Below are 22,922 nucleotides of genomic sequence, written 5' to 3'. Positions count from 1 at the left end.
ATGATGATTACGAGGGCCGCGATGACGATGATGAAGGATTAAGATCCGCTGTCGCGGGCACGGCGAGATGCGAAGATACATTTGGCAACATGCGATACCCGACAGAGATACGACGGCATTTACTACTGCATCTGTGTGGCACATATTCATTTTAGTGCCGATTTGGGCTTGTGGGCAAGGCCCCTTAAAAGCAAAACTTAAAGGCGCTTAAGCAGCCATCGAAATCGCAGGATGCAGGGGCATACGCATATTGAGTACTTTTGGCGCCATCTGTGGACAAACTTAGTCATTTGTCGGCGAAGAAACACTCATCAGAGAACCATCCAGGGACATGGTGGGATTTTTAATCAAGGCCTTCACTGATATCTGCCCCGAAGAGTCCGACGACCGAAAACAACCCTTTCGTTAGACACCCTCTCGATGTTGCCTTTATGCGGAGTCACCGCCACTGCTCATCAATTGCATTTGGTCAACGCCCTCGACGATTCTACCACAACTCTTCATTTTGGTTTTCTGAGGGGCTTCCTTCAGCATATCGCGTGACCCGTCAGCCCAGTGGGGCGAAGTGATAAAAGGGAGGATGTGGGGAGAAAGGGAAAAGTCCAGGGCAACGCCTCCGATCGCTCAATGGTCGCCAAAGTATCCGCAATTACCTATATCGCTCCATTTTAAGCGACTCGCAATTACTCCAAACAAAACATATCCAAACGGAAGTATATGTTCTGACCTTTTTGGCTTATTTTAGACTCTCTCATTAGACCAAACATGACTTTTTCACAGCTCATAATGCTAGCGAAGGGAAACAGAAAAAATTCATTTATTATGTTTACAACGGCCATACAAAAGTTTTGTAATGTTTAAGCCCCGGCAATTAAGTGACATAAGTTATCATCTTCCTGGGATCTACACATGTGTCAAAGCGGGGGTCTGTCGAGGGTTAAGGGCCTGTTCTAGTTAGCCCTTGTCGTAGCCGGATCCCTTTTGCTCTTCCTCTCTGGTTTCGTGTTTAATAACATTATGATTAAAATCATTTTGTGTCACAGACAATTGTCGCACGCACTCACACTTGTTTGGTGAGGCGAGGAAACAGGCTGGCAAAATGTGAGGGAATCACTCCCTTAAAAGCCCATTCTTCATTTTTTTTCGATCTAGTCCCCACTAATGAACGCTTCTCTGGGATAAAAGGGGGCTAAAAAAAGGATATGCGGATGGCATGCCATGAATCGTAATTGGAAGGCTTGTTAATGATTAATTACTGTGTTTTAAGTTAGTCTTTTCTTAATTTTGTACTTGCCCAAAATGAAAATTAACTAAAGAATGGGCTAATCGAATTTAATGAATAACCATTGTCGACTTCAAAACAAATGTACATTATTTTCATTACAAGTTTCTACGGAAAGGTGGCAGTCTAGATCGACTCAGCGGTGATCCTGATCTCGTATATATTAAAACTTCTCGACGATAATGTATTTACTAAATGAGAGAAGTGGTATGAATATAATACAGAACAAGTTACAGTACTGAATCCCATTCGCTTGGAATGGTTTGTAGGGAAATCTTATTCGCCTGATAAGTAACAATGGATTTTGTAGAAATGTGGGTTACTGGGACATTAATGCGTCATGTACTGCCCTCGTATTCCCGGTTTGTCACATTTCTATACCACTCAGTGAAAAAAAAGTGTGATACTTTTATTTTTATATTTCGCATTGCTTTACTCATAGTGGTTCGAGGTATACCAAAAGTGATAAGAACTTTGACGCCGCTCCGCACTTATCCTGACTTATGCAACTATCTGATAAGTTCCAGCATGTAGCTGGTGACAGAGCTTCCCCTCGATCCACTGTGCACCATTCTGGATGTTTGGTTTGTTTTATGTCTTGGCAAACATTTGATAAAGCAAAAAAAAGGGGAAAAACGAAAATCCCAAGGCAAACATCGGTCGAGTAAAAGTTAAGCAAATACACAAATATTTGTTAATTGTTTCTGTCACCGACTTTTCTCACTGACTTCGAACTGTCGTTGAACTTTCCGGCATTTGTGTGTCAATTTTAATGAGCGTAGTTAACATTTTAGACATTTTAGAGTCTCAAGACTCGCCCAAAAGGCCAAAAGAGCCCTGGTCAACCGGCGAAATTAGGTATATTTTCTTCGACTTTAATGGTTTGATTTACTATAGACATTTACGACTGTCGCCCAACGAAAAAACACAGACTCCGCCCACATATGACTGTGTGTGCGAAACTGAAACGAACGAACGAAAAATTCCCTCACGCACTTTTCCACTAAATCGTTTGAGCGTGTTTTAATTAAATAAAAATAAATGTTCGGGACTTGCGGAACGCTCAGTTCCACGTGGAAGGGAAGTTCGCAGGGATCTAAAAATATTTGAGAAATTCCAAGAGGACTTTAAGCCGGGCCATCTCATCTTGGTCAACAAGCAGACATTTCGCATTTCGTTTTTGTCCATAAAGGTATTTTGCAATAAGCACGAAGGCAGAAGGGAAAGAAAATATGAAGGAAATAAAAAAGCATTTGTTCTTATTTTATTCATAAACTTTTTTTACACCCCATCGGGAACTTTGAAAACTTTTTCAGAGAACCGGTATTTTGCTTCCCCTGCCAACCACACTATTCTCATATATAGATAGTATACATACATATATACTGGCTGACTGCAGCAGACAGACGCAGATGAAGAGACAGCAGCGACGGAGAAGCCTGGACTAAAGTCAGACGGAACCAAGCCAAACCGAAAATGTATCTTACGGATACACAAACATGCCGCACGTCTTTGTCTACGTAAATGGCCCATGAAAATGAGACAGGCATATACATATACATATAGACAGCACCATCGCCCAAAACAGCAAGGAACTCGCAGGAACAACAGCGCAAGGACAAGGACAGCTCAGCACGATAGTCGCCGTCTTCGGCGCTTCGCTTCGATGGCGACATCTTCTTAAAATGAAAATAAAACGAAAAGTGCCAAAAATCGCGTGTTGATAACAGCGCGCGAAATGCAGGGACGTGGTAGACAAATAGCAGAAACAAGGTATTAAGGGAAGATTCTTGTAGAAGAAAGCAGCAAATGCAGAAAGGACTAGGCGCTTTTAGCTTGCACAAGTTTTGAATTCTTGACTAGACACTAATTGCTACAAAATTAACAGGATTGTATTCGGTATGAAGCATAGTTTACTTGCACAAGCGTTTGTGCTTCATTGGTAAAAAAGTAAAAAAAAAAAATGGACAACAACAGCAGTTATGTCCACGGCGATCGCCATTAAAGACGTGGATTTTTCATTTTGGAGTGCGGTAATTGCAACGCTTCGTTTGCACTGATGCAACCTTTATTGTTTTTGCTGCTTGCTGTGGCGGAAAAGGCAAAATGGCAAATTGAATTTCTAATGAACAACATCAAAGTCAAAAATTAGTGCGGTGAAAAGCGGCAGACCTAACATAACAGTTTTTCATAAAAAAAAAAAAAAGAAAATAACCAATTATATGGTATATAAATATTTTTCCTGACTGCAGATTCTGTATTTACTTAAAAGTTTGCGTTTCTTCTAATTGACTTAAATAATACTAATACTAATCTGGTTCACAACCTTTAAGATATTTACCGTAAAGCTGACGTTCTAACGAAGTCCGTCTGTCCGCCCGTATAAACGTCGCGAACTATAAAATCGAGGACTAAAGAGGCTTAGCTAAGATTCTCCTACAAGCTCGTTAATCTTGTGAAATGTGACTGGGTTTTTATTCAAAAAGGTTACCAATTAATATGACCACCGCTAGGTTTCAGGACTGTTTAAATAAAATAAGCGGTGAACCACCTTGCGTCACTCCCTATCATATTAATTTACTTTTAATGACCATTTGGTTTGGCTTTTTCTCGCACTGCCCCTGGTCGTGGTGAGCCATGCAATTTGATATAATTTTATTTTAAAATAAAGTCTTTTTGCGTTCAATTTGATTTTATTTTAGCTAATTAGAATCACAAACTCTTTGCCCTTCCTAACCGCAAACTAATTGCACGCGTGAACGCAAATAAAAGCGTACACAGCTTCACACAATTTATGCGACATTGGCTGTGGATATATATTAATTAATATATTTTGACACAACATTTCATGTCTAATCAATGAACCAAACAATGGTCGAGCACCACAACGAGCATAACATCGCCAATAAAGTCCACGAACGACCGTACAAATTTCAGCTTCGATTGTCAATTCAATTCACATTGATCAGATGTCAGGCTGACACTTTTTAAGCCGATTATGATGGTCTAATGGTTTAATGCCACACACTTCCCTCCTCTTTTATGCCCCAAATCACTCCCAGAGTTTTCTGCATTGTCTGCTCGGAACCCAGTTATTGCTATTGCTTTTTTCTGTTTCCGACTTCTAACGAACTTTGAACGACGCATACTTCATTCACTTTTTCTGTACGCATTTTCCGCTCGTCAGCTCTTTTTATTTCCTTTAATTAGCTTTGTGACTTGTACTTTCTTCAGGGTTTTGCAACTCGAATCGAGCCATTTAGTTACACTTTTCCTTTTAAAAGCTTCTTATTGTGTGTTTATGTTTGAGTTTCGGTTGAGCTTCGAAGTGGAGCAGGGCACATCCCAAGGTCAATGTCAAGAGGGAAAAGCGAGAAGTGGAAGCTGGAGGAACGCGTTAGAACAAAACTGCAAAACGACAAGGTAAGGAACCATATCAAAAGCCTTCGGATTCGGTTTTTTTGATTTCTGAATTTGGTACAATGTGTTACAAATTTGTTACAAAGTGTTGATAGAAAGTAATCTGAGTTCACAGCATTGAATTCAAATTAACTATCCTAGTGATGCATCTTCTACACAAACGTTCTTTAATTGTAAATTTCTGCTGTATATTCTAACGATGGCTTTTCCAATGTTATTGCGTACAGATACTTTTCACAGATAGTCCTTGGCATCACCAGTGCAGCGCCACAATAATTGCCACATGAACCACAGAATTGAGTGCAGTTGTTGGGCTTATCACCGCATGACCACCATGGCACATCACTCATACGCCATGTTTGTCCAGCCGATGCTTAAAAAGTTAATGACTAATTTTCGCTTGGACACAGCTCGAAAAAAGCCAGAGTCTGAAATGGCCGTCAGTTGGTTCTGTGGATGCCTGTCTGACCAGTGATGTCAGTGGGGATAGATGGGGCTGGGGCTGGAGTTACCTTTTCGATGTGATGCACTGGTTTGCTGCTGTTGTTTCAGCTGTACGCTACAATCAGGGAGGCATGCCTTGTGTCTGAACGGAAGTACACACTACACTCACACATAAAGCTGTAAAGCAACCGAATACGTAATTTTTGAATTTTGCTGGTTTCTGTGAGCTCTTGAATCGGTTCTTACTAATAACAGTATACATTTCAGACATGTATGCCAGCTAATTAAAGAATTAAAAATAGACTAATTCCCAAACTTGTATCATAATGATTGTAAAATTCGATATTTATAAAATCAAATGTTTTTCATTTCGTTTTTTCACAGAATGGATTACAAAATATTTAAATTATATGTTTAGTGAAGTCCTTCTGTAAGTGTATACCAAAGGGCCAATGGGCAAGGGCGAAAAGGGGGAGCAAACGACGCCTGTCCATCGCGCGCCGCCTGACGTTATAATTAATGAAAATTCGCCACGTTCCAGTGTATGTGATGTTGGCTGATGGCTGGCCCAAAAGTGCGCTCAGGAAATAGATGCAAAATCGGGCACGGCATCAGCGGGCGCCGCTGCATCCAGGCATTTGGCTAATATGATTTTGATTTTGGTGGCCGGCATTAGAATGCCATTAAGTTGTCGGTTTGTTGGTTTTCTTTCCAACGGGGCTTGTACACTATGATTCTGGCGCGTCGATTTGCACATGAGATGTGTAAGCGATGCATAAATTATGCATCTGTTGCACAAATGTGCTCTGGGGCAGACCCTGAATGGAATATTTGGGGAGGGATTGCGAGCCCGTGGAGTCTCGGCACTTTCAGCCGTCTGGATGGCACTTCCTGTCTCGACAGCCCTAATTAAAGTGTTGAATAATCTACTGAAGAGTGAGATTTATTAATTGGAATTAAGATTCAGTCCGACGAACTCTATTTGTGAAGCACTAAAACTATTTAAAAATTTTAATATGATATAATTTATTTGTGATTTGACATGTTATTTGCATATCGATAGATTCAAGAATTGTAAATTTAAAGTTTCTAGACTACAAGCAGAAGAGTTTTGCAGGATTTGTGATAGGTAAAAAGATGAACTAACGAGGGCTTTAGGAACACTGAGATTCGTAATTTTAATATTCATGCGGACAAATTTATATTTGTACGGTCAGAGATGCCTAGATCTACATCGGTCGGATATGATTTCTTCTATCCATAACTAGGCACGAATACATATACATTATTTTCATATATAATTTAAATATTTTGTACGACATTGGGTACGGAAAAACTCAAAATAGTATTAGTGTAATCGCACACTTCAACTTACGAAAGTTGAGGGGCGGAAAAAAATGTGTCCCTAAATCCCTGCTATTTCACACTTTTTCCGCCATTTCATTCGCCTAATTTTTCCTAATAGCTGTTTTCACTCCCCCAACCCCGACTTCAGCCAAAAAATCCCTGCTTGAGACCGGTTCGGGTTTTGCCTTTTTGATTTATGGCCCCGAAAAGTCGCGCACGTACTGCAACTAGTCCGCCCGCCGTCACCACCCCCTCCTCCAGCCATATAGCCATTGTTTGTAGAGACAAAGTAGCGTGCGAGCAGGGAAAACAACTGCAAACGGCGAAAAGAGTCTGCATTCTACAATTGCGAATTGCATTTTCCATGGAACGTAAATAGAAGCTATTTAGCAAAATGTGCACGAACAACAACTAGAACAACAAAAACAATGCCAACAACCAGGGAACAGCATCCCAGCTGAAGAGATACAGCCCAAAGAGGCGTGGCAGGGGGAAGGGGCGCGCACACGGCGGCTTTGCTCCGTTTTGAGGTCAATGTACAAAGCATGCAACCAGGCAGCATTTATTACGACTTAATGCGCTCCCTTCGGGGAGAATCGGGAACCTCGGAGAGGCTCTAATTTCGTGTTTAAACTGCTTTTCACACAACCACTCACTCACTCATGCGGGGGCACGGATGGTTGTTGCAAGCAAAAAGAATACGAATTTAGGTGTGCCATGATCAAGAGGGCTTTTACTTGATTATATATGTATGTATTAATAACAATACACCTCACTTATTTCTGGTCGTACATATTCTTATTTTGTCTATTGAACTCATCTTTTTAGAAATTATACCGCTTATCGAAGTCAATGGAAATTTGGCCCCTGATGTTGGGCATCGCAACAAACTCTCGATAAACGACACCGACATCAGCGGAATGCAGCACGCAAGTGGAAAACAAAAACGAAAAGGGAAGACAGCAGGAGGACAGCAGCGACAAGGACAGAATGTAAGAGGAGAAAAGGGGGTTCGCATATATATGTACAAACAAGCAGAAGACCGGGAATCCCGCCAGAGAACCAACACGCGAAAGACTGCAGCAGTCGTATACAAAATCTGCCAAGAAAACACTAAAGCATCAAAACACAGTGTACACTTATAAAAAAAACACGCGATTTCTAAAGACGATTGCCTCGAATAACATATACCTGTGGGTATATGTTACATGCAAATAGCAGAGCGACCAAAACGTATTTTGATTTATGTTCAAAAGGTTTTTCATTCAACCAACACTACATGTTTACGGTACTTCATTTTCTTCCACTTACTCATCGAGTCTTTTTCGGCTTTTCAGTTGCAAGACAACGAACTTTATCTTCAGCCTAATCTCCTAGCGTCAATACAGTGGATATGGCCGACATTTAAAGAACGAATTGGTACACGAACTTTATATTTGCAACTGGCACTGAACATAAATTTCAATTTAAAAATTTCAAACAGACATGGACTATATGTTTATTTCCTTACCGATGCGAAAGTAAGGAACAGATGTTATTTTAATATTTATGAAATCTGCTAAAGGTATCTATACATATGTCAACCTCCTGGAAAGAACATTTCTTTGTCAGTCTATGAAAGAGTCAGTATTACGATGAATCAAGATTGCTTTCCCGATTACCGCCCACTAAGCGGTAGTTTCAAGCGACTTATATTTTTATAAGTTTATATTTCGGAAATCGAGCGCGTTTACCATCATCAAAACAACAACCCTCACAACTTGCCAGGCTCAAATTGATAAAAGGCCAAAAAGGAGCTTGCAAGTGGTTATGCCAAGACATGGCAAATAGCATCGGAAGCACGACCTCTCTGAGTGCACGACCCGCGGCAACAAACGGAGATACACACACTGGCAATTGCAACTTATTATATTACACTTTCGATGTCATCGCGCGATGTTGCCGCTGTCATTGCAACTGCAATTGCTGATGCTGTTGCTGTTGCAGTGCTGCCGTTTCGGAGTCACTTAAACGAGATAAATCAACGTGGGCGATTACACAATATCTCAGGGTGATTGTCGTCCCCTGCCACCCGCTGACCGCCTTGCATGACTTGGCGAAAAGTGCAACAGCAACAGCAACAGCAAGAGCACCAGCAACAGCCCACAATCAGCAAAGCAAAGCAAAAGCAAAGGCATGGGCAAAGACTCGCGCCATTGGAGCAGTGGGTCGCTCTCGGGGTCTCGTGGAAATATGTGGAAAAACGTGGAAAACCTGTAAGACCAAAGTCGACAAAATCAATAGCACACACACACACTCGCTCAGTCCGGCGACACTGCAAAAAGCAAAGACGACGCCAGCAGTTGCAGCAGCCAACAATTGCGTTGCTGAAGTAGGCAGTTACTCTTGCAGTTGTGTTTCAGCTTTATGAGCGACAATTAAAGTTAAATGCCTCCGCTTCGAAGCTGCGGATGTTACTCGCTGGTTATACTCAAATGCATACGTGCACATGTTTTGGTTTTTGTTTTGCTTTTCGAAAATAAATACATTTTAATGACTACGCTCAGTGGAAGTGGGATTGTTTTTTGTGGTTTAGGAACACGTTAAAATGAGCCAGCCAACGAGAGAGTTTAGTTTAAAAAATCAGCATTTTGACAAGATTCAAATTTTAGGCGCACAGCTCTGGAAAGATTCAGTGCAAAGATTCGGACAAAACGTAACGAAATCGAAATAAAAACCGAGCCAAACACAAAGCTACAACAAAATGCAGTGCTTTTTGGCGGCGACAAAAAAGTACACACACACAAAAACCAAAAAGGGAAGAAAAACAGAAACAGAAACAAACAAAATAAATAAATCAAAAGGAGTTCAACGACCAAAAGTTTAAATGATTTCCGACTGCCAACGAAGAGAAAGAAGCAACGCCGAAATCGCTCACCAGTCAACGAGGGAACGCGATCTTGGGGAGGTGATACGAGGACGGTGATAAGGCCAAGCCAATTGACAAAACGCTCCCCACAAAACATTTGAAACATGCTGCTGCGAAACCAGACACAAATGCCACATTGGCGTTTAGAAGATATGTATGGAATCAGAACCATTTCTGAAAACCGAAACATAACTTAAACATAATCGACAATTGTGCAGCAGATCGGCAGAGAGCACCGTCCATATTCAAGATTAATTTCCCCGAGGGGGTGGTTTCGGTTTCGGACTCGTATCTGCATCTATATCTACATCGATGCAGCCAGGAAGCTGTTTTCGTTTGCTCAACCGCCCACGCGCCGCATGGAAAATCAGCAGCTCTGCTACTGCGGCGCATCAGCCGCCATTTGCGGCTGATAAATGAACGCATGTTGTGCGTATCTGCCAGATACAAATGCCTGCAGTTCGTTGCGGCCTTTGCTCTTCCTTTGTTTCCATTCCACTGCTGCCTCTACTGTGCTGCGCATTTTTAATGAGCGGAAATTAGTTGGCATTGCGGCAAGAGGTTTTGTGGCTGCCCATTTGAGTAGATACAAATGTATCTGTAAGCCATAAATTTGCAATCTATGAGGCACGTGCCTCGTAGGCCCCTTACAAGACTGGCACTTTGCTGTTCTGTACAATTATCGGAACGATTACCTGTCAGATAAATTCAGCTCAATCGGCTATTAGCTTTTTCCAGATCTCGCTGAGCATTGCAGATTTGGTTCATACGTTTATCATGATTGGGATGGGCTGCATTCTATTTGTGTCTTACGGATCACACTTTTGGATCACTTTTTGGCAGTACAGCGCGCGTGTATATTTAGAGAATTTTCTTTGGCTCAGACTTGGCACAGCCAGCCGGTTCGCAGATACACTTTTGCATTTCCCTTTATAGTTAGGCAGTGCATCTAAGAAATACATTTGGCAGCTTGCATTGTTAAGACGCTTAATGATGCCATTAAATACGTCGATGAAAAGGGGACGGGGTAAGCTGCTATTGAATGTCTTTATGGCGTATACTAAAGGTGTTTATGCAAAAAGTTTATTTTTTATTATTGTTAAATAAGTCTTATTGTGTTCCTTAAAAATTTTAAGTTTTCAATATATTTCATAAATTAGATACGACCATCGTGCCTGCCTTTGCATTTAAATAAACCTCAAAAAATCTCAAATTACGACTAGAATTTAGAACTGTCGAAGAGCAACGTACTTCCCTATCGCTGCAAAATGCCAAACTTCAGTAGTGTGCCCACGACATGCACTCACCTGTCTGATGACTCCGACGAGTCGTACCGATCTAGACATCTCTTCTTGGACCCCTTTGTGCCACGTTCTCCTCCAGTTGTTCTTGGGGCTGTTGCCACCGTTGTTGTTTTGCCGACTCCCACTCGAGATGTTGTTGCAGTCTTCCTGGCGCCCTGGTAGAGCTGAGATCGCAATGCGTTTATATCCAATTTGGCGGCTTGGGCTCCAAACCCGCCAAAAACTCCGCCCACCCCCCGTTTGGTACCCTGCACGATTCCAATAGTGCTGGGCGAGGTAAAGGGCCGAGCGGGTTTGGCCGGGGGCTTCAGTTCAATATTGGAGGACAGAGACGGGCTTTTGTTGATGGGTGGTGTGGGTGGTGGGCTTTTGGGAGTAAGTATCGGGGAGGCGGTGGTTGTACTGGCTGGTGCTGTTATAGGTGGTGTGGCTTCTGGGCTACTGTTGTTGCCGACGCCGGCGCCAATTGTCAAACTGTTTGTATTGACGCTATTTTTCAGCTGATCAAACAGTGACAAAGCCGCGCTGGAGGTTAAAGTTTTCCGTCCCGTTGCTCCTGCTGTTTTGACAGAGAGTGGGGCCAGAGGGGCTGCTACTTCAGCTGCCGACTCCTTGGTCTTTAATGCCGTATCCTTTGGCTGAGTGACTGACATTTTCCCTCTATGTTTGCTGCACTATTGCTATAACGACGCTTTTAATTGGTGTTAACTGCTGCCAGAACTCTGGATCTGCTTTAGCACACATCTGCTATTCCCAACGGCTTATTGTTAGTCGACGGAAAGCCAATTTGAATTGCATTAATCTGAAAGTTGCTCGTCAGCAATTTTTAGCCGCACTGCCCTTAAATGGTGTTACCATTCCGATTTTCCCCATCAGTTTGCACAAATTGGTATATATATATCGCCATGAACTTGCATTTTACGACTTTCGTGGGTCGGACTATCGAGTTACGAGAAGTAAAAATATTTATACAAATTAAACAAAAATTCATTTAAATCAATTGCACTTGTATGACTTTTGGCATTAAGCTGCACTTCACTTCTGCACTTATGACACACATTTTTCAATTCGATTGATATTTCAACGAGAAACTACTTGATCATCATAAAATTAATCGACGTCGCGGGTTCGGTTTTGATTTGCGTGGGGTGGTTGGATTTGCGATCCGTTACAAAGTGTTACACTGTGCTTTATGGATTTGTGAATGGCCAGTAGTTATTTCACTGTCGGTTGTTTCCGGTGCACACCCGAAATTCATTCTGCAAGATTGGCCACGCGGTGCTCGCAAGTTCAAGAAAGCGACAATGAAACCGAATTCAAAACCGAAACGGGTAAGTCAGGTTAACCTCCTAGTCGCTGTGACTGCGAGCCAGCTTTTGTTTATTGACAACAATGACGGGCGAACAAACACATCGCAATCTAATCAAATGCATTCCAATGTGCCTCAGCAAACTAGCGATTTACTTATCGCGGGGCCAACTTGTCTGCCGCGCGTACCATTCATAATTAATGTAGTGGTCACTGCTCTTAATAGCCGCCAATTGCAGTATAACCAAATTAAACAAAGTCTAAGAAGCGCTGCACTGCAAGCTAAGAATTCCGAAACGCCATCGATTGGCAAGCGAAAAACTGCGATCTCCCCACGAAAAAGCTGCGGGCTGCTCTTGCTCTGCCTGCCGACTGACTGACGAGTGGGGCCAAGTGGAGTGGGAGTGGACCGAGCGCTGCGGCCCCACCCGAAGAGGTAGCCGACGAGAAGCGAGGCGGCGGACCGAGTGCCAGCCGAATGGCTTAGCCAACTAGAACCGGGCACAAATCAAGATACGAAGCACGCGAAGCAAGAACGAAGGCAACGAACTGCCGTTCGTTTTAATAGGGGCTCTCCGACGAGCTGAGGGTGAAGAGGAGAAGAAAGGGCCGCGTGCAGTGTGTTCACTTTTGATTTCTGTGCAGCGGCAGCAGGTTTTCGAGAGCGGGACCAAGAGAGAGGGTCGCGTGGGGAGCTTGTTGCGCTACAATGTGAGTTCTTTCTGTGTGTGTGAGTGTGTGCATTTGAACTTCTGGGGAAGTTCAGAGATTCCGTATTTGAATTTCAGCATTTGGCGGCTGGCTAGATGGGCAGCAACTTCCGATGTGTCCGCGGTGGCAAGTTCGCTCACACACAAGCGACCCAAGCTGCAGCTACCTGTTGATATGTGTGGGAACTAATCAGAATACAAGAGGTTCCTGCGGTTCGATAAAACTCAAAACCGGTTCATCCAAGCGAGCATGGTTATATGGGAACTTGAGCTCGAATTTGAAGCTAAATACAGATGTGTGGAGAATATGCACCCATAACCAATACCTTGGCTATATGTATCTGTTTTGGCCCACACTTAATAAGGCCAAAAAAGTCAAGAACAAAAACAAAAAAAACACGAGTCTTGTATAAAAAAAGATAAAAGTAAACAAAGTTATGGCAAAAACCAAACAATAACAAAACAGCAAGGCAGCCAGACCAGCTCTCTCACAAACACAATCTAAAGTCGCAACTGTTTTTAAAGACCAAAGAAAGGGAGGGAGCGAGGAATCAAACACAACACGTGCTTTTATTACGCTACAAGCAATGGTACGTACGTCTGTGCGATGCAACTGAGGGAGACTGCAAAAACAGGAGGGACAAAGAAGACATGTTTACGCGAGAATTTTGCGGGTGTGTGCGAGTGCGACAAAACTCGTTTGGTGTCCAGTTTTACTCTACCAATAAAATGTTTGTTCCTATTGAACGTTTTACACTGCACATACTTGGGATCACTTTAATTAAGTGAATGAATTCATTTCCGAGGAATGCATCTAATACAATCAAAATGTTTTAGCTCACAAAAGCTCTGCAAAAAATAGCTCACTCAACCATTGTAAATGCAAAAATACACTGCGTAAGAGTGACAAGTTAAATAAGTTTATAAGCTTGCGTTCGCATTTTGCGCTGCATTTTCCGGAAAGCTATTAAACTGCAGCAAACGGAGAGAGAGAGTGAAAATAGGATTGAGACAATTGAGAGAAAAACAACCATAATGCTGCATTCATACTTCGCTGAATATTTTTGTAGATGCATATACATATGTGTAGATAATATTAAATTAAATTATTAAATATAAAAATAAAATATAATCAAACATTTCCTCAATAAAATATCTAAGCTGGCAATTATACTGGAGCCCATCACAATTAAAAAAAAATTATGGGTCTTTTAAATGCTCTCAGTGTAAAGCTCAGATTGCCACAGCATACAGCTTTTGTCAGCGATTACGTCCAAATAAACAGTTATGCCTTTTCAGTATTTTTATAGATAATTCCAAAATTACATAAGTGGGCATGTAAACTAAGTAAGGAATCAAACCAGTTTAAAATTGATAGCGAACTGCATGATGTTCCTTGACCATCAACGGGAAAATTGGTTAACCAACGCAAAGTCAGTTTAATTACGATAAAAAAATAGACTCATAAATAATCACATATCTAAAACTTCCGAACGCATAAACGAAGACAGAAACCTTTATGTTAAATAAATTTTTCACATCAACTCCATGCTAAATATTTTCCGTTCGACTCCAATTTAATGTGTATTAATACGACTTTAAAAAAGGTTTTCCGCACGTTTGAAAAGGCATTTAAAAAGCTTATTTATTTAAAATGTTTAGCTGCATGGATTGATCAAACAAGAAAAAGAAAAATTTGATTACATATTTTTCATTTTTAATTTATTGATCTTAATTTATTTTTCCATATCGTTTAACACTATGTGCTCACCATAAAATGTGGAGAAACTTTTTAAAGCATAACAACATATTTCTTTATATACTTTTTATGTCTCAGGGTGTATTTTTTACCTTTTTATTTTAAATCAAAGACTTTCAAGAAATGTTTCATTTTTTTTAAAGGTTATTGTTAAAAAAGCCAATTTAGATTCTTCTCGGAAATGCGTGGGCAAGGATGTAAAAATCTGTGAATAGTGAAGGGGAAATTGTACTTATGGATTCCTTTACATTATTATTTAATAAAAAAAAAGAAAATTGATATTGGGATCAATTTTTATTAGCGGTAACAGTGACCGAATAATATTTATGATTAATATTATTAAGAATAAGAATATATATTAATATATATTAAGAATAAGAATATATGTTAATATATATTAAGAATAAGAATATATATTAATATATATTAGAAATATGAGGAAGGAAAAATATAATTAACGTATACTAAAGTAAATATGAATATAAATAAGAAATATGAAATATAAGAAATATATAATTAACGTATACTAAATTAAATATAAATATAAATAAGAAATATGAAATAAGTATAGAACTAAGCGAAGAATATGAAGGAGGAAAAGTAACGATGAAATAATAAAAAGGAATCAAAATACAATTCGATCGCCGACGTGTGAAGACGTTTTTATCGTGCTCCGCACAAAATCGGTTGTTTTGAGTGAAGTGAACGCCAAATAAAATAAACTAAATAAAAAATCTGAAAGCGAAAGAGACGCTCTATGCGATGCAAGATCGCTTAAATACATAGTGAATTGTTATCTTAAATAATAAAACTATGAGTCAGAATGACACTCGCGCCCAGCGTCAGCGCGAGCATGACGAACGCCGACTCTCAATTCAGCGCAACAACGCGTACTTCTCCTACGTCTCACCGACAATCCCAAACGCAGACATCGAGCGGTCAATAACCCATAGCCCAGGAAACCTTCTTCTACCAACAAATCAAGAAAGAGCCCGCTCCTGCTCTCCCGCTCTATTGGCTCCGACAGAAGCCCCGCTACCTCCAACAACAACAGCTGGAGAGGGACCGGCAGCCCGCTCTGCCTCGTCATCGGCTGCACCCGCTCACGGTCTGACTAAGTCAGCGAAAGCAAAACCGCTAGCAATAAACGGTACTGCTGCACTGCCAGCAAAACAAAACGAAAACGTAAACAAAAAAGCTGGGTCGACCTGGCAGACTGGAATGGACCGCTACATTACAATAAAGCGAAAGCTCAGCCCGGAAAATTCAGATTTGGGAAACAAGCCGAAAAATACACGCGACAACTCTACCTTGATCAAAAATGTAGCCCCTGCAAATACCAACAGATTTGCCTTGCTGGTAGATACCGCTGAGGACGTGCCGCTGGGATCCGTTGATATCGAACCGAAGAAAACAAAGCCTCCGCCAATATACATCCGCGAGAGGAGCACAAGCCGTCTTGTAAATACTTTGATTGGCCTTATTGGGAAAGATAGCTTTCATATAATTCCCCTCGTAAGAGGTACTATCAACGAAATCAAACTTCAGACGAAAACGGAGGACGACTACAGAAAAGTCACAAACTATTTTACCGCACAAAAAATAGGCTTCTACACCTACCAGCTTAAAAGCAGCAAGGGCCTGCAAGTAGTCCTGAAGGGCATTGAGTCTGATGTTACGCCCGAAGAGATAACTGAGGCGCTAAAGGAAAAGGGATTTTACGCCAAAAACGTGTTCAATATCAAAAACAGAAACAGGCAGCCCCAACCACTCTTCAAGATTGAGCTTGAACCAGAAAACAAGCCTCCTAGAAAAAACGAGGTTCACCCAATTTACAAACTCCAGCTCCTTTTGCACCGTAGGATCACGGTAGAAGAGCCGCACAAACGCAACGCTCCTGTACAATGTACAAACTGCCAAGAGTATGGCCACACGAGGTCATATTGTACACTTCGCCCGGTGTGCGTAGTCTGTGGAGATCTCCACGACTCCAAACAGTGTCAAATTAACAAAGAAAATGCATGCGAGAAAAAATGCAATAACTGTGGGGGCAATCACACAGCAAACTACAGAGGCTGTCCAATCTACAAAGAGCTGAAAAACCGTCTTCACAAAAGAATGAACACGGCGCGGGCACACCAAGGATCAGCTACCCTGATACCATCAGAGACAAATCCTGAAGTAATTTTCTCGAAAGCAGCTAGTTTCGCTCCCTGGCCTACATTCAACACTAACAAGACAACATTTGCTAACGTTTTAAAATCAGGTATGACGCCTCCAACCCAAAACTCCCGAACTCCACATGAAGTGCACACAAAATTAGACACACAACAAAACTATCACCCAGCTGCGCAGCAGGAAACAAAAACTGAAGCTATGATGCAAGCCTTACAACAGAGCATGATGGAATTTATGACATTTATGAAGACCACCATTCAAGACATGATGCGTAATCAAAACCTTTTGATACAAATGCTTGTAGCCCAACAATCAAATAAATAATGGCTACCTTACGCATAGCTACGTGGAACGCCAATGGCGTTTCACAGCGCAAACTTGAGCTAGCTCAATTCCTACATGAGAAGCATATCGACGTAATGCTTCTTTCGGAAACTCATCTCACAAGCAAATACAATTTTCAAATAAGAGACTACCATTTCTACGGTACAAATCATCCCGACGGAAAAGCACACGGTGGCACCGCCATACTCATAAAGAACCGTATGAAGCACCACTTTTACAAAGAATTTGCGGAAAATCATCTTCAGGCCACATCTATCAACATTCAGCTGGATGACAACACTCTCCTTACACTAGCGGCCGTATACTGCCCCCCCCGTTTCACAGTATTAGAAGCTCAATTCCTGGATTTCTTCCAAGCACTAGGGCCACACTTCATTGCAGCAGGCGACTACAACGCTAAACATACTCACTGGGGATCGCGACTTGTGAACCCAAAAGGAAAACAGCTTTATAAGACGATAATAAAAGCCACTAATAAACTTGACCATGTTTCCCCCGGGAGTCCTACATACTGGCCATCAGACCTCAATAAGCTGCCAGACCTGATCGACTTCGCAGTTACGAAAAATATTTCCCGCAGTTTGGTTAAAGCTGAATGTCTGCCGGATCTCTCATCTGATCACTCGCCTGTACTAATTCACCTCCGCCGATACGCAGAAAACGTGAAACCACCAACCAGATTGACCTCTAGTAAAACAAACTGGCTCAGGTATAAAAAATATATTAGTTCACATATTGAGCTAAGCCCAAAACTCAATACTGAATCTGATATAGAGAGCTGCACGTGTGCATTGCAATCCATCCTTACTGCAGCAGCTCTTACTGCAACACCCAAAATAACAAATAATACAATTAATTCAAAAAAGACCAACGTACAAATCGAGCAACTCGTCCACGTAAAACGTCGCTTACGCAGAGAATGGCAATCTTCCAGATCCCCAACTGCAAAACAAAAGCTAAAAGTAGCCACACGGAAACTGGCCAACGCTCTGAAACAAGAAGAGGACGACGATCAGCGCCGATACATAGAGCAACTCACACCAACAGGCACAAAACAAAAGTCACTGTGGCGAGCCCACTCAACTCTTCGCCCACCGACTGAAACCGTTTTGCCGATAAGGAATTCATCAGGTGGCTGGGCCCGTAGTGATGAAGACAGAGCCAACACATTTGCCGCTCACCTACAAAATGTGTTCACGCCAAACCAGGCTACTAGCACATTCGCGCTACCGTCCTATCCCGTAAACCGCCATCAGCAACACACCCCAATTGTGTTTCGTCCTAAAGAAATAACTAAAATAATCAAAGACAATCTCAGCCCGAAAAAATCCCCCGGCTACGACCTTATAACACCGGAAATGATCATCCAGCTGCCACATTCTGCAGTTCGCTTCATAACCAAGCTCTTTAATGCCATCACCAAACTTGGTTACTTTCCACAACGATGGAAGATGATGAAGATCATAATGATTCCAAAGCCTGGTAAGAACCACACAGTCGCTTCATCTTACAGACCAATAAGTCTACTCTCATGCATTTCGAAACTATTCGAAAAATGCCTGCTGATCCGACTTAATCAACATCTGATATACCACAATATAATCCCAGCCCACCAATTTGGATTTCGCGAAAGCCACGGAACCATTGAACAGGTGAATCGTATTACAACGGAAATAAGAACTGCATTTGAACATCGCGAATACTGTACAGCAGTATTTTTAGACGTATCCCAAGCATTCGACAAAGTCTGGCTCGACGGCCTAATGTTTAAAATTAAAACATCCCTACCCGAAAGCACACACAAACTTCTAAAGTCTTACCTCTATGACAGAAAGTTTGCAGTGCGGTGCAACAATGCCACTTCCACTGTTCATACAATTGAGGCTGGAGTCCCGCAAGGCAGCGTTCTTGGGCCAACCTTATACCTCATCTATACAGCCGACATCCCTACAAATAGTCGCTTAACGGTATCCACATTTGCCGACGATACAGCTATCCTTAGCCGTTCAAGATCCCCTATCCAAGCTACAGCACAGTTGGCACTGTACCTCACCGACATTGAGAAGTGGCTCTCTGACTGGCGAATAAAAGTAAACGAGCAAAAATGCAAGCACGTGACGTTTACGCTAAACAGACAAGACTGTCCTCCGCTCTTGTTGAACAGCATACCACTCCCGAAAGCAGACGAGGTAGCGTACCTAGGAGTACACCTTGACAGAAGACTCACATGGCGCAGGCACATTGAAGCCAAAAAAACCCAACTTAAACTCAAAGCCAACAACTTACACTGGCTCATCAACTCTGGTTCTCCGCTCAGCCTAGATCACAAGGTCTTGCTCTACAATTCTATATTGAAACCAATCTGGACCTATGGCTCACAGTTATGGGGCAATGCCAGCAACAGCAATATTGACATCATTCAGCGAGCACAATCAAAGATTCTGAGAACCATCACTGGGGCACCGTGGTACGTTCGGAGTGAAAACATCCAAAGAGACTTAAATATCCCATCAGTTACCAACGCAATCACGGAACTTAAGGAAAAATACCATAGCAAGCTTCACACGCACCCCAACCACCTAGCGCGAGGTCTAATCCAGCTCAGCAGCCGTTCCCGTCTCCGGCGAAAGGACCTACCAACCCAGCGAATAAATTATTAGGGCCGTTTAAACATAGAACAGTTGGAAAAATAATACAACTGTTCAAAAAATACTTGTTATAGTTAAGATTTTTAAACTTATTGTTAGTTCTTATACAAGAAGATTCAATAAATAAAAGCAAAGTAAAATAAAAAAAAAAAAAAAAAAAAAAAAAATTCAAATTTAAATATTTGAGCGCGCGTACCATCAGCTACAGACGGAAGGGTCACTCTGGACAAATCATTCTGGCCCACTTATGCAGGCAAATACCACGCTGACGACGGGCACACTAAGCAGAGCCGGGTCCTATATAAAGTGGGCGTCTGCTTCTTATTGATCACTTCGCAGCCGGCAGCGGTCGGTTGTAGAGCTGAAAAACTATCGATAGTGCCAAATATCGATGGTTTTCTAAGAAAACATCGATAGTTTAAAACAAAAATGGAACTATAATTTAACGTGAACCAAAGTTTATATACCCTTGCAGAATAAAAAAAAGGACCCAGAAGGGCCTGCAAAGGAATTAAAATGCATTTTTTAAACAAAAACATAAACGTTTTATTTGCTTCAATTCAAACTATTACTATATAGTAATAACAAAATATGAATATATATATATATATAATATAATAATATATATATATATATATATATATATTATATATATATAATATATAATATATATATATAGAATATATATATATATTAAAAAAAAAACTTTGTTATTAGAATATATAGAATATATATATATATATATATATATGAATATATATTTTTATATTTATAATAACACAACAAGAGATCATTGTTTCTGGTTTTTGTTCACAAAAAGTAGCATGTCTACTTCTTTTGGTTTAAGCGATGCTTTGCGGTCAGATACAATCTGACCAGCTTCACTGAAGGTTCTTTCAGTACTTTTTACAAAGTTTGGTTTTTGGCTTCAGACTCTCACTGTTTGCCTGAAAAGGGATAAATTCATAAATATTTAATTTAAAAAGTAAAAATGATGTACTTACCATCCAATAAGCAAGGGGGTCCTTATCCTCCGGCTCATTAGGTCTCTCAAAATACGTCCTCAAGAGCATTATTGAGTCTGCTCTGTTTGAGTGAACTTTATTTGAAATTTTCGTTTCGTGTGGAGGGAACTCGGGACAAACTTGAAAATAACTCCATCTCCAAAGCTTTCGCGGCTTGCTCTGATTTCGATGTAAACAAAAAAAGCACGGCAGAAATGGAGTCATTTACTAAAATAATCCGTTGAATCGTACAGTACGCGCTATTAAAACGCGTTGGAACTTCTTGTATAAGTGCATAGCATCTTTCAGAAGTTTGTGCATTTTTAAGTTTCTCTGTTGCGATTGAACTTGATTTGAAAAACGATACGATTCTCTTACCCTTTCCTAGTAAGGGCACCATAGAATCTATTTTCAGGAGATCGTGCACTAATAGATTAATAGTATGCGAGACACATGGTAAATGTTTAATTTTCATTAATTCGCACGCTTTTTTCATATACGCGTCGTTGTCTGTTACAATCGTTACTACCTTATTTAAAAGGTTCCACTCATTCAAAACGGCGCTGAGTGAGTTCGCAATATTACCAGCGCAGTGGTTAGTTGCATCTACAAGTTTTTGCGTCGACAAAACTGCTGATTTAAGTTCATAGCATTTGTTAATAAATTGGTCTTATTAGCACGCGAGGGCCAACAATCAGTAGTAATGGATACATTGTCACCGTAACTTAAACCTTCATATTCACGTGGAAGAACTACATTCCTGAGATCGGTTTTACTCGGGTCTAGCTTTCGAATCAAATCGCAGAATCCCATATCTTCAACAATAGAAAAGGGTTGGACATCTAGCGCGATCATACGCCTTGTCCAGCTCCGTTTTTTTTTTCTTGACCCATTTTTATAAGTGAGGTCAGTTTTTAGGAACCGTTCCAAACTAGTGGAAGGAGCAACCTTTTCAGCCTCCAGATATTCGGGATGTGCACGTCCCGCATCCTTAGTTTTCTTGAAATGGTCCCATACCAGTGAAATCTCCTTTTTACGGTTTGGAGTCGTGTGATCCACAGTTGTTAAAGGGTCTGAAATCAAGAAGTTAGTGGTTATTATTGTGGCTACATGCACATATGTATATACATACACATATGCAAATTGTACGCGAACGAGTCTGTTTAAGTGTTTGCATTAAAAGTACTTACTTTTCAAGTATTTATAGCGTAGTCTTTGTGACTTGCGGGCGACCTTAAAGAGGTTTCGCTTGTAGTCTATCCCTAACTTCTTCCAGTTCTTGTTTAACAGATCTATTTTATGCGCATAACATTCATTATTTACATAAAATCATAATGGGTAAGCACTACTTTCATCTGTGCACTTAATGCATTGCCCAACAATACATTCTCTTAGACATTTGTTTTTTATTATTTTAAAAAATATTTTCAAAAACTTTAATGTGTATTTTACAAATATTAAAAAAATAAATCAGATGGTGCCTTTAGTTTCCCGAAGTCAGAGTCTATTGAGTAGTTTTTCTTATGTATAAAAAGCTCTGATGGAGCTGTTAAATTCTCGGTTTCTTTTAAAATTATCGATCTGCATTTATCGCATCTCCCTTAGCAAAATATCTACTGGAAGTTAATTCAATGGTACAACATTGCATATTTTGGTCAAAGTACCTCTCTTTGTCTTGTACAATTTTGAAAAAATATACGGAGTATTCTTGCTGCTGTATTTATATTTTTTAATGCAAGGCTGATATATGTATAATCGAATCAAACTCTATTGACAAAATAACATTATCATATGATTCGCCGTTTTACTTTCTACAAATGTGTAGAGATATGAGCATGGCAATTATTGTATTAAATTCGTTAACTGTAAGACTTCTACGCAAACATTTTTTCAAGAGGACCCTGGTTTTTTATTCCCGTGATATTTAACGCTTTTTAAGTATTCCTGCGCTTCATTCAGTTTATTCCAAACTGAAGTGCGCATTTCATTGGGTTTTTGTCGTTAATACTCTGCTATTCAGGCAATCAAAGTAATCATTAACTTTTTGGACTAATGCAACCGTAGAAGCTGCAACTTCGGAACTATTTCGATGTAATTGCTTGTTTTGGTTACAAGTCTTAATTGCCGCTGCAACAGTGTGGCTAAGTGTTTGAGTTTCCAAACATACGCGCATTAGCTCAAATCTAGTTGGATTAACGTGACTCCTTGTTAATTTAGTCATTCTCGTTACTGATCCATGATGTAATTCGTAAACCTCTCGAATGA

General features: G+C 40.7%; 1 protein-coding gene and 2 long non-coding RNA genes across 3 annotated transcripts in view, besides 2 other annotated features; 2 read left to right on the top strand and 1 right to left on the bottom strand.

Moving 5' to 3' along the window:
• The window catches only part of jing, a 119,787-nt gene extending 107,396 nt beyond the window's left edge, over positions 1 to 12,391 (bottom strand). Inside the window, exon 1 of the mRNA NM_001103730.2 lies at positions 10,709 to 12,391. Coding sequence (NP_001097200.1) covers positions 10,709 to 11,358 — 650 coding nt within the window. The 5' untranslated portion in view covers positions 11,359 to 12,391. The remainder of the gene's footprint in view (positions 1 to 10,708) is intronic.
• lncRNA:CR45127 (long non-coding RNA:CR45127) lies at positions 4,102 to 5,502 on the top strand. Its single transcript, NR_124443.1, has 2 exons — positions 4,102 to 4,705; positions 4,930 to 5,502. It is a non-coding gene; the product is annotated as a long non-coding RNA:CR45127 (long non-coding RNA).
• A 233-nt stretch (positions 12,392 to 12,624) lies between the features above and the next one.
• Positions 12,625 to 13,365, top strand: lncRNA:CR46075 (long non-coding RNA:CR46075). Its single transcript, NR_133106.1, has 2 exons — positions 12,625 to 12,724; positions 12,802 to 13,365. It is a non-coding gene; the product is annotated as a long non-coding RNA:CR46075 (long non-coding RNA).
• A 1,740-nt stretch (positions 13,366 to 15,105) lies between these two features.
• Positions 15,106 to 19,812: a mobile genetic element.
• A 2,124-nt stretch (positions 19,813 to 21,936) lies between these two features.
• Positions 21,937 to 22,922: part of a mobile genetic element that runs on past the window's edge.

Source organism: Drosophila melanogaster, chromosome 2R (genome assembly GCF_000001215.4).
Source record: "Drosophila melanogaster chromosome 2R".
NCBI classification, from domain to species: Eukaryota; Metazoa; Arthropoda; class Insecta; order Diptera; family Drosophilidae; genus Drosophila; species Drosophila melanogaster.
This window is presented reverse-complemented; position numbering and strand designations above follow the sequence as displayed.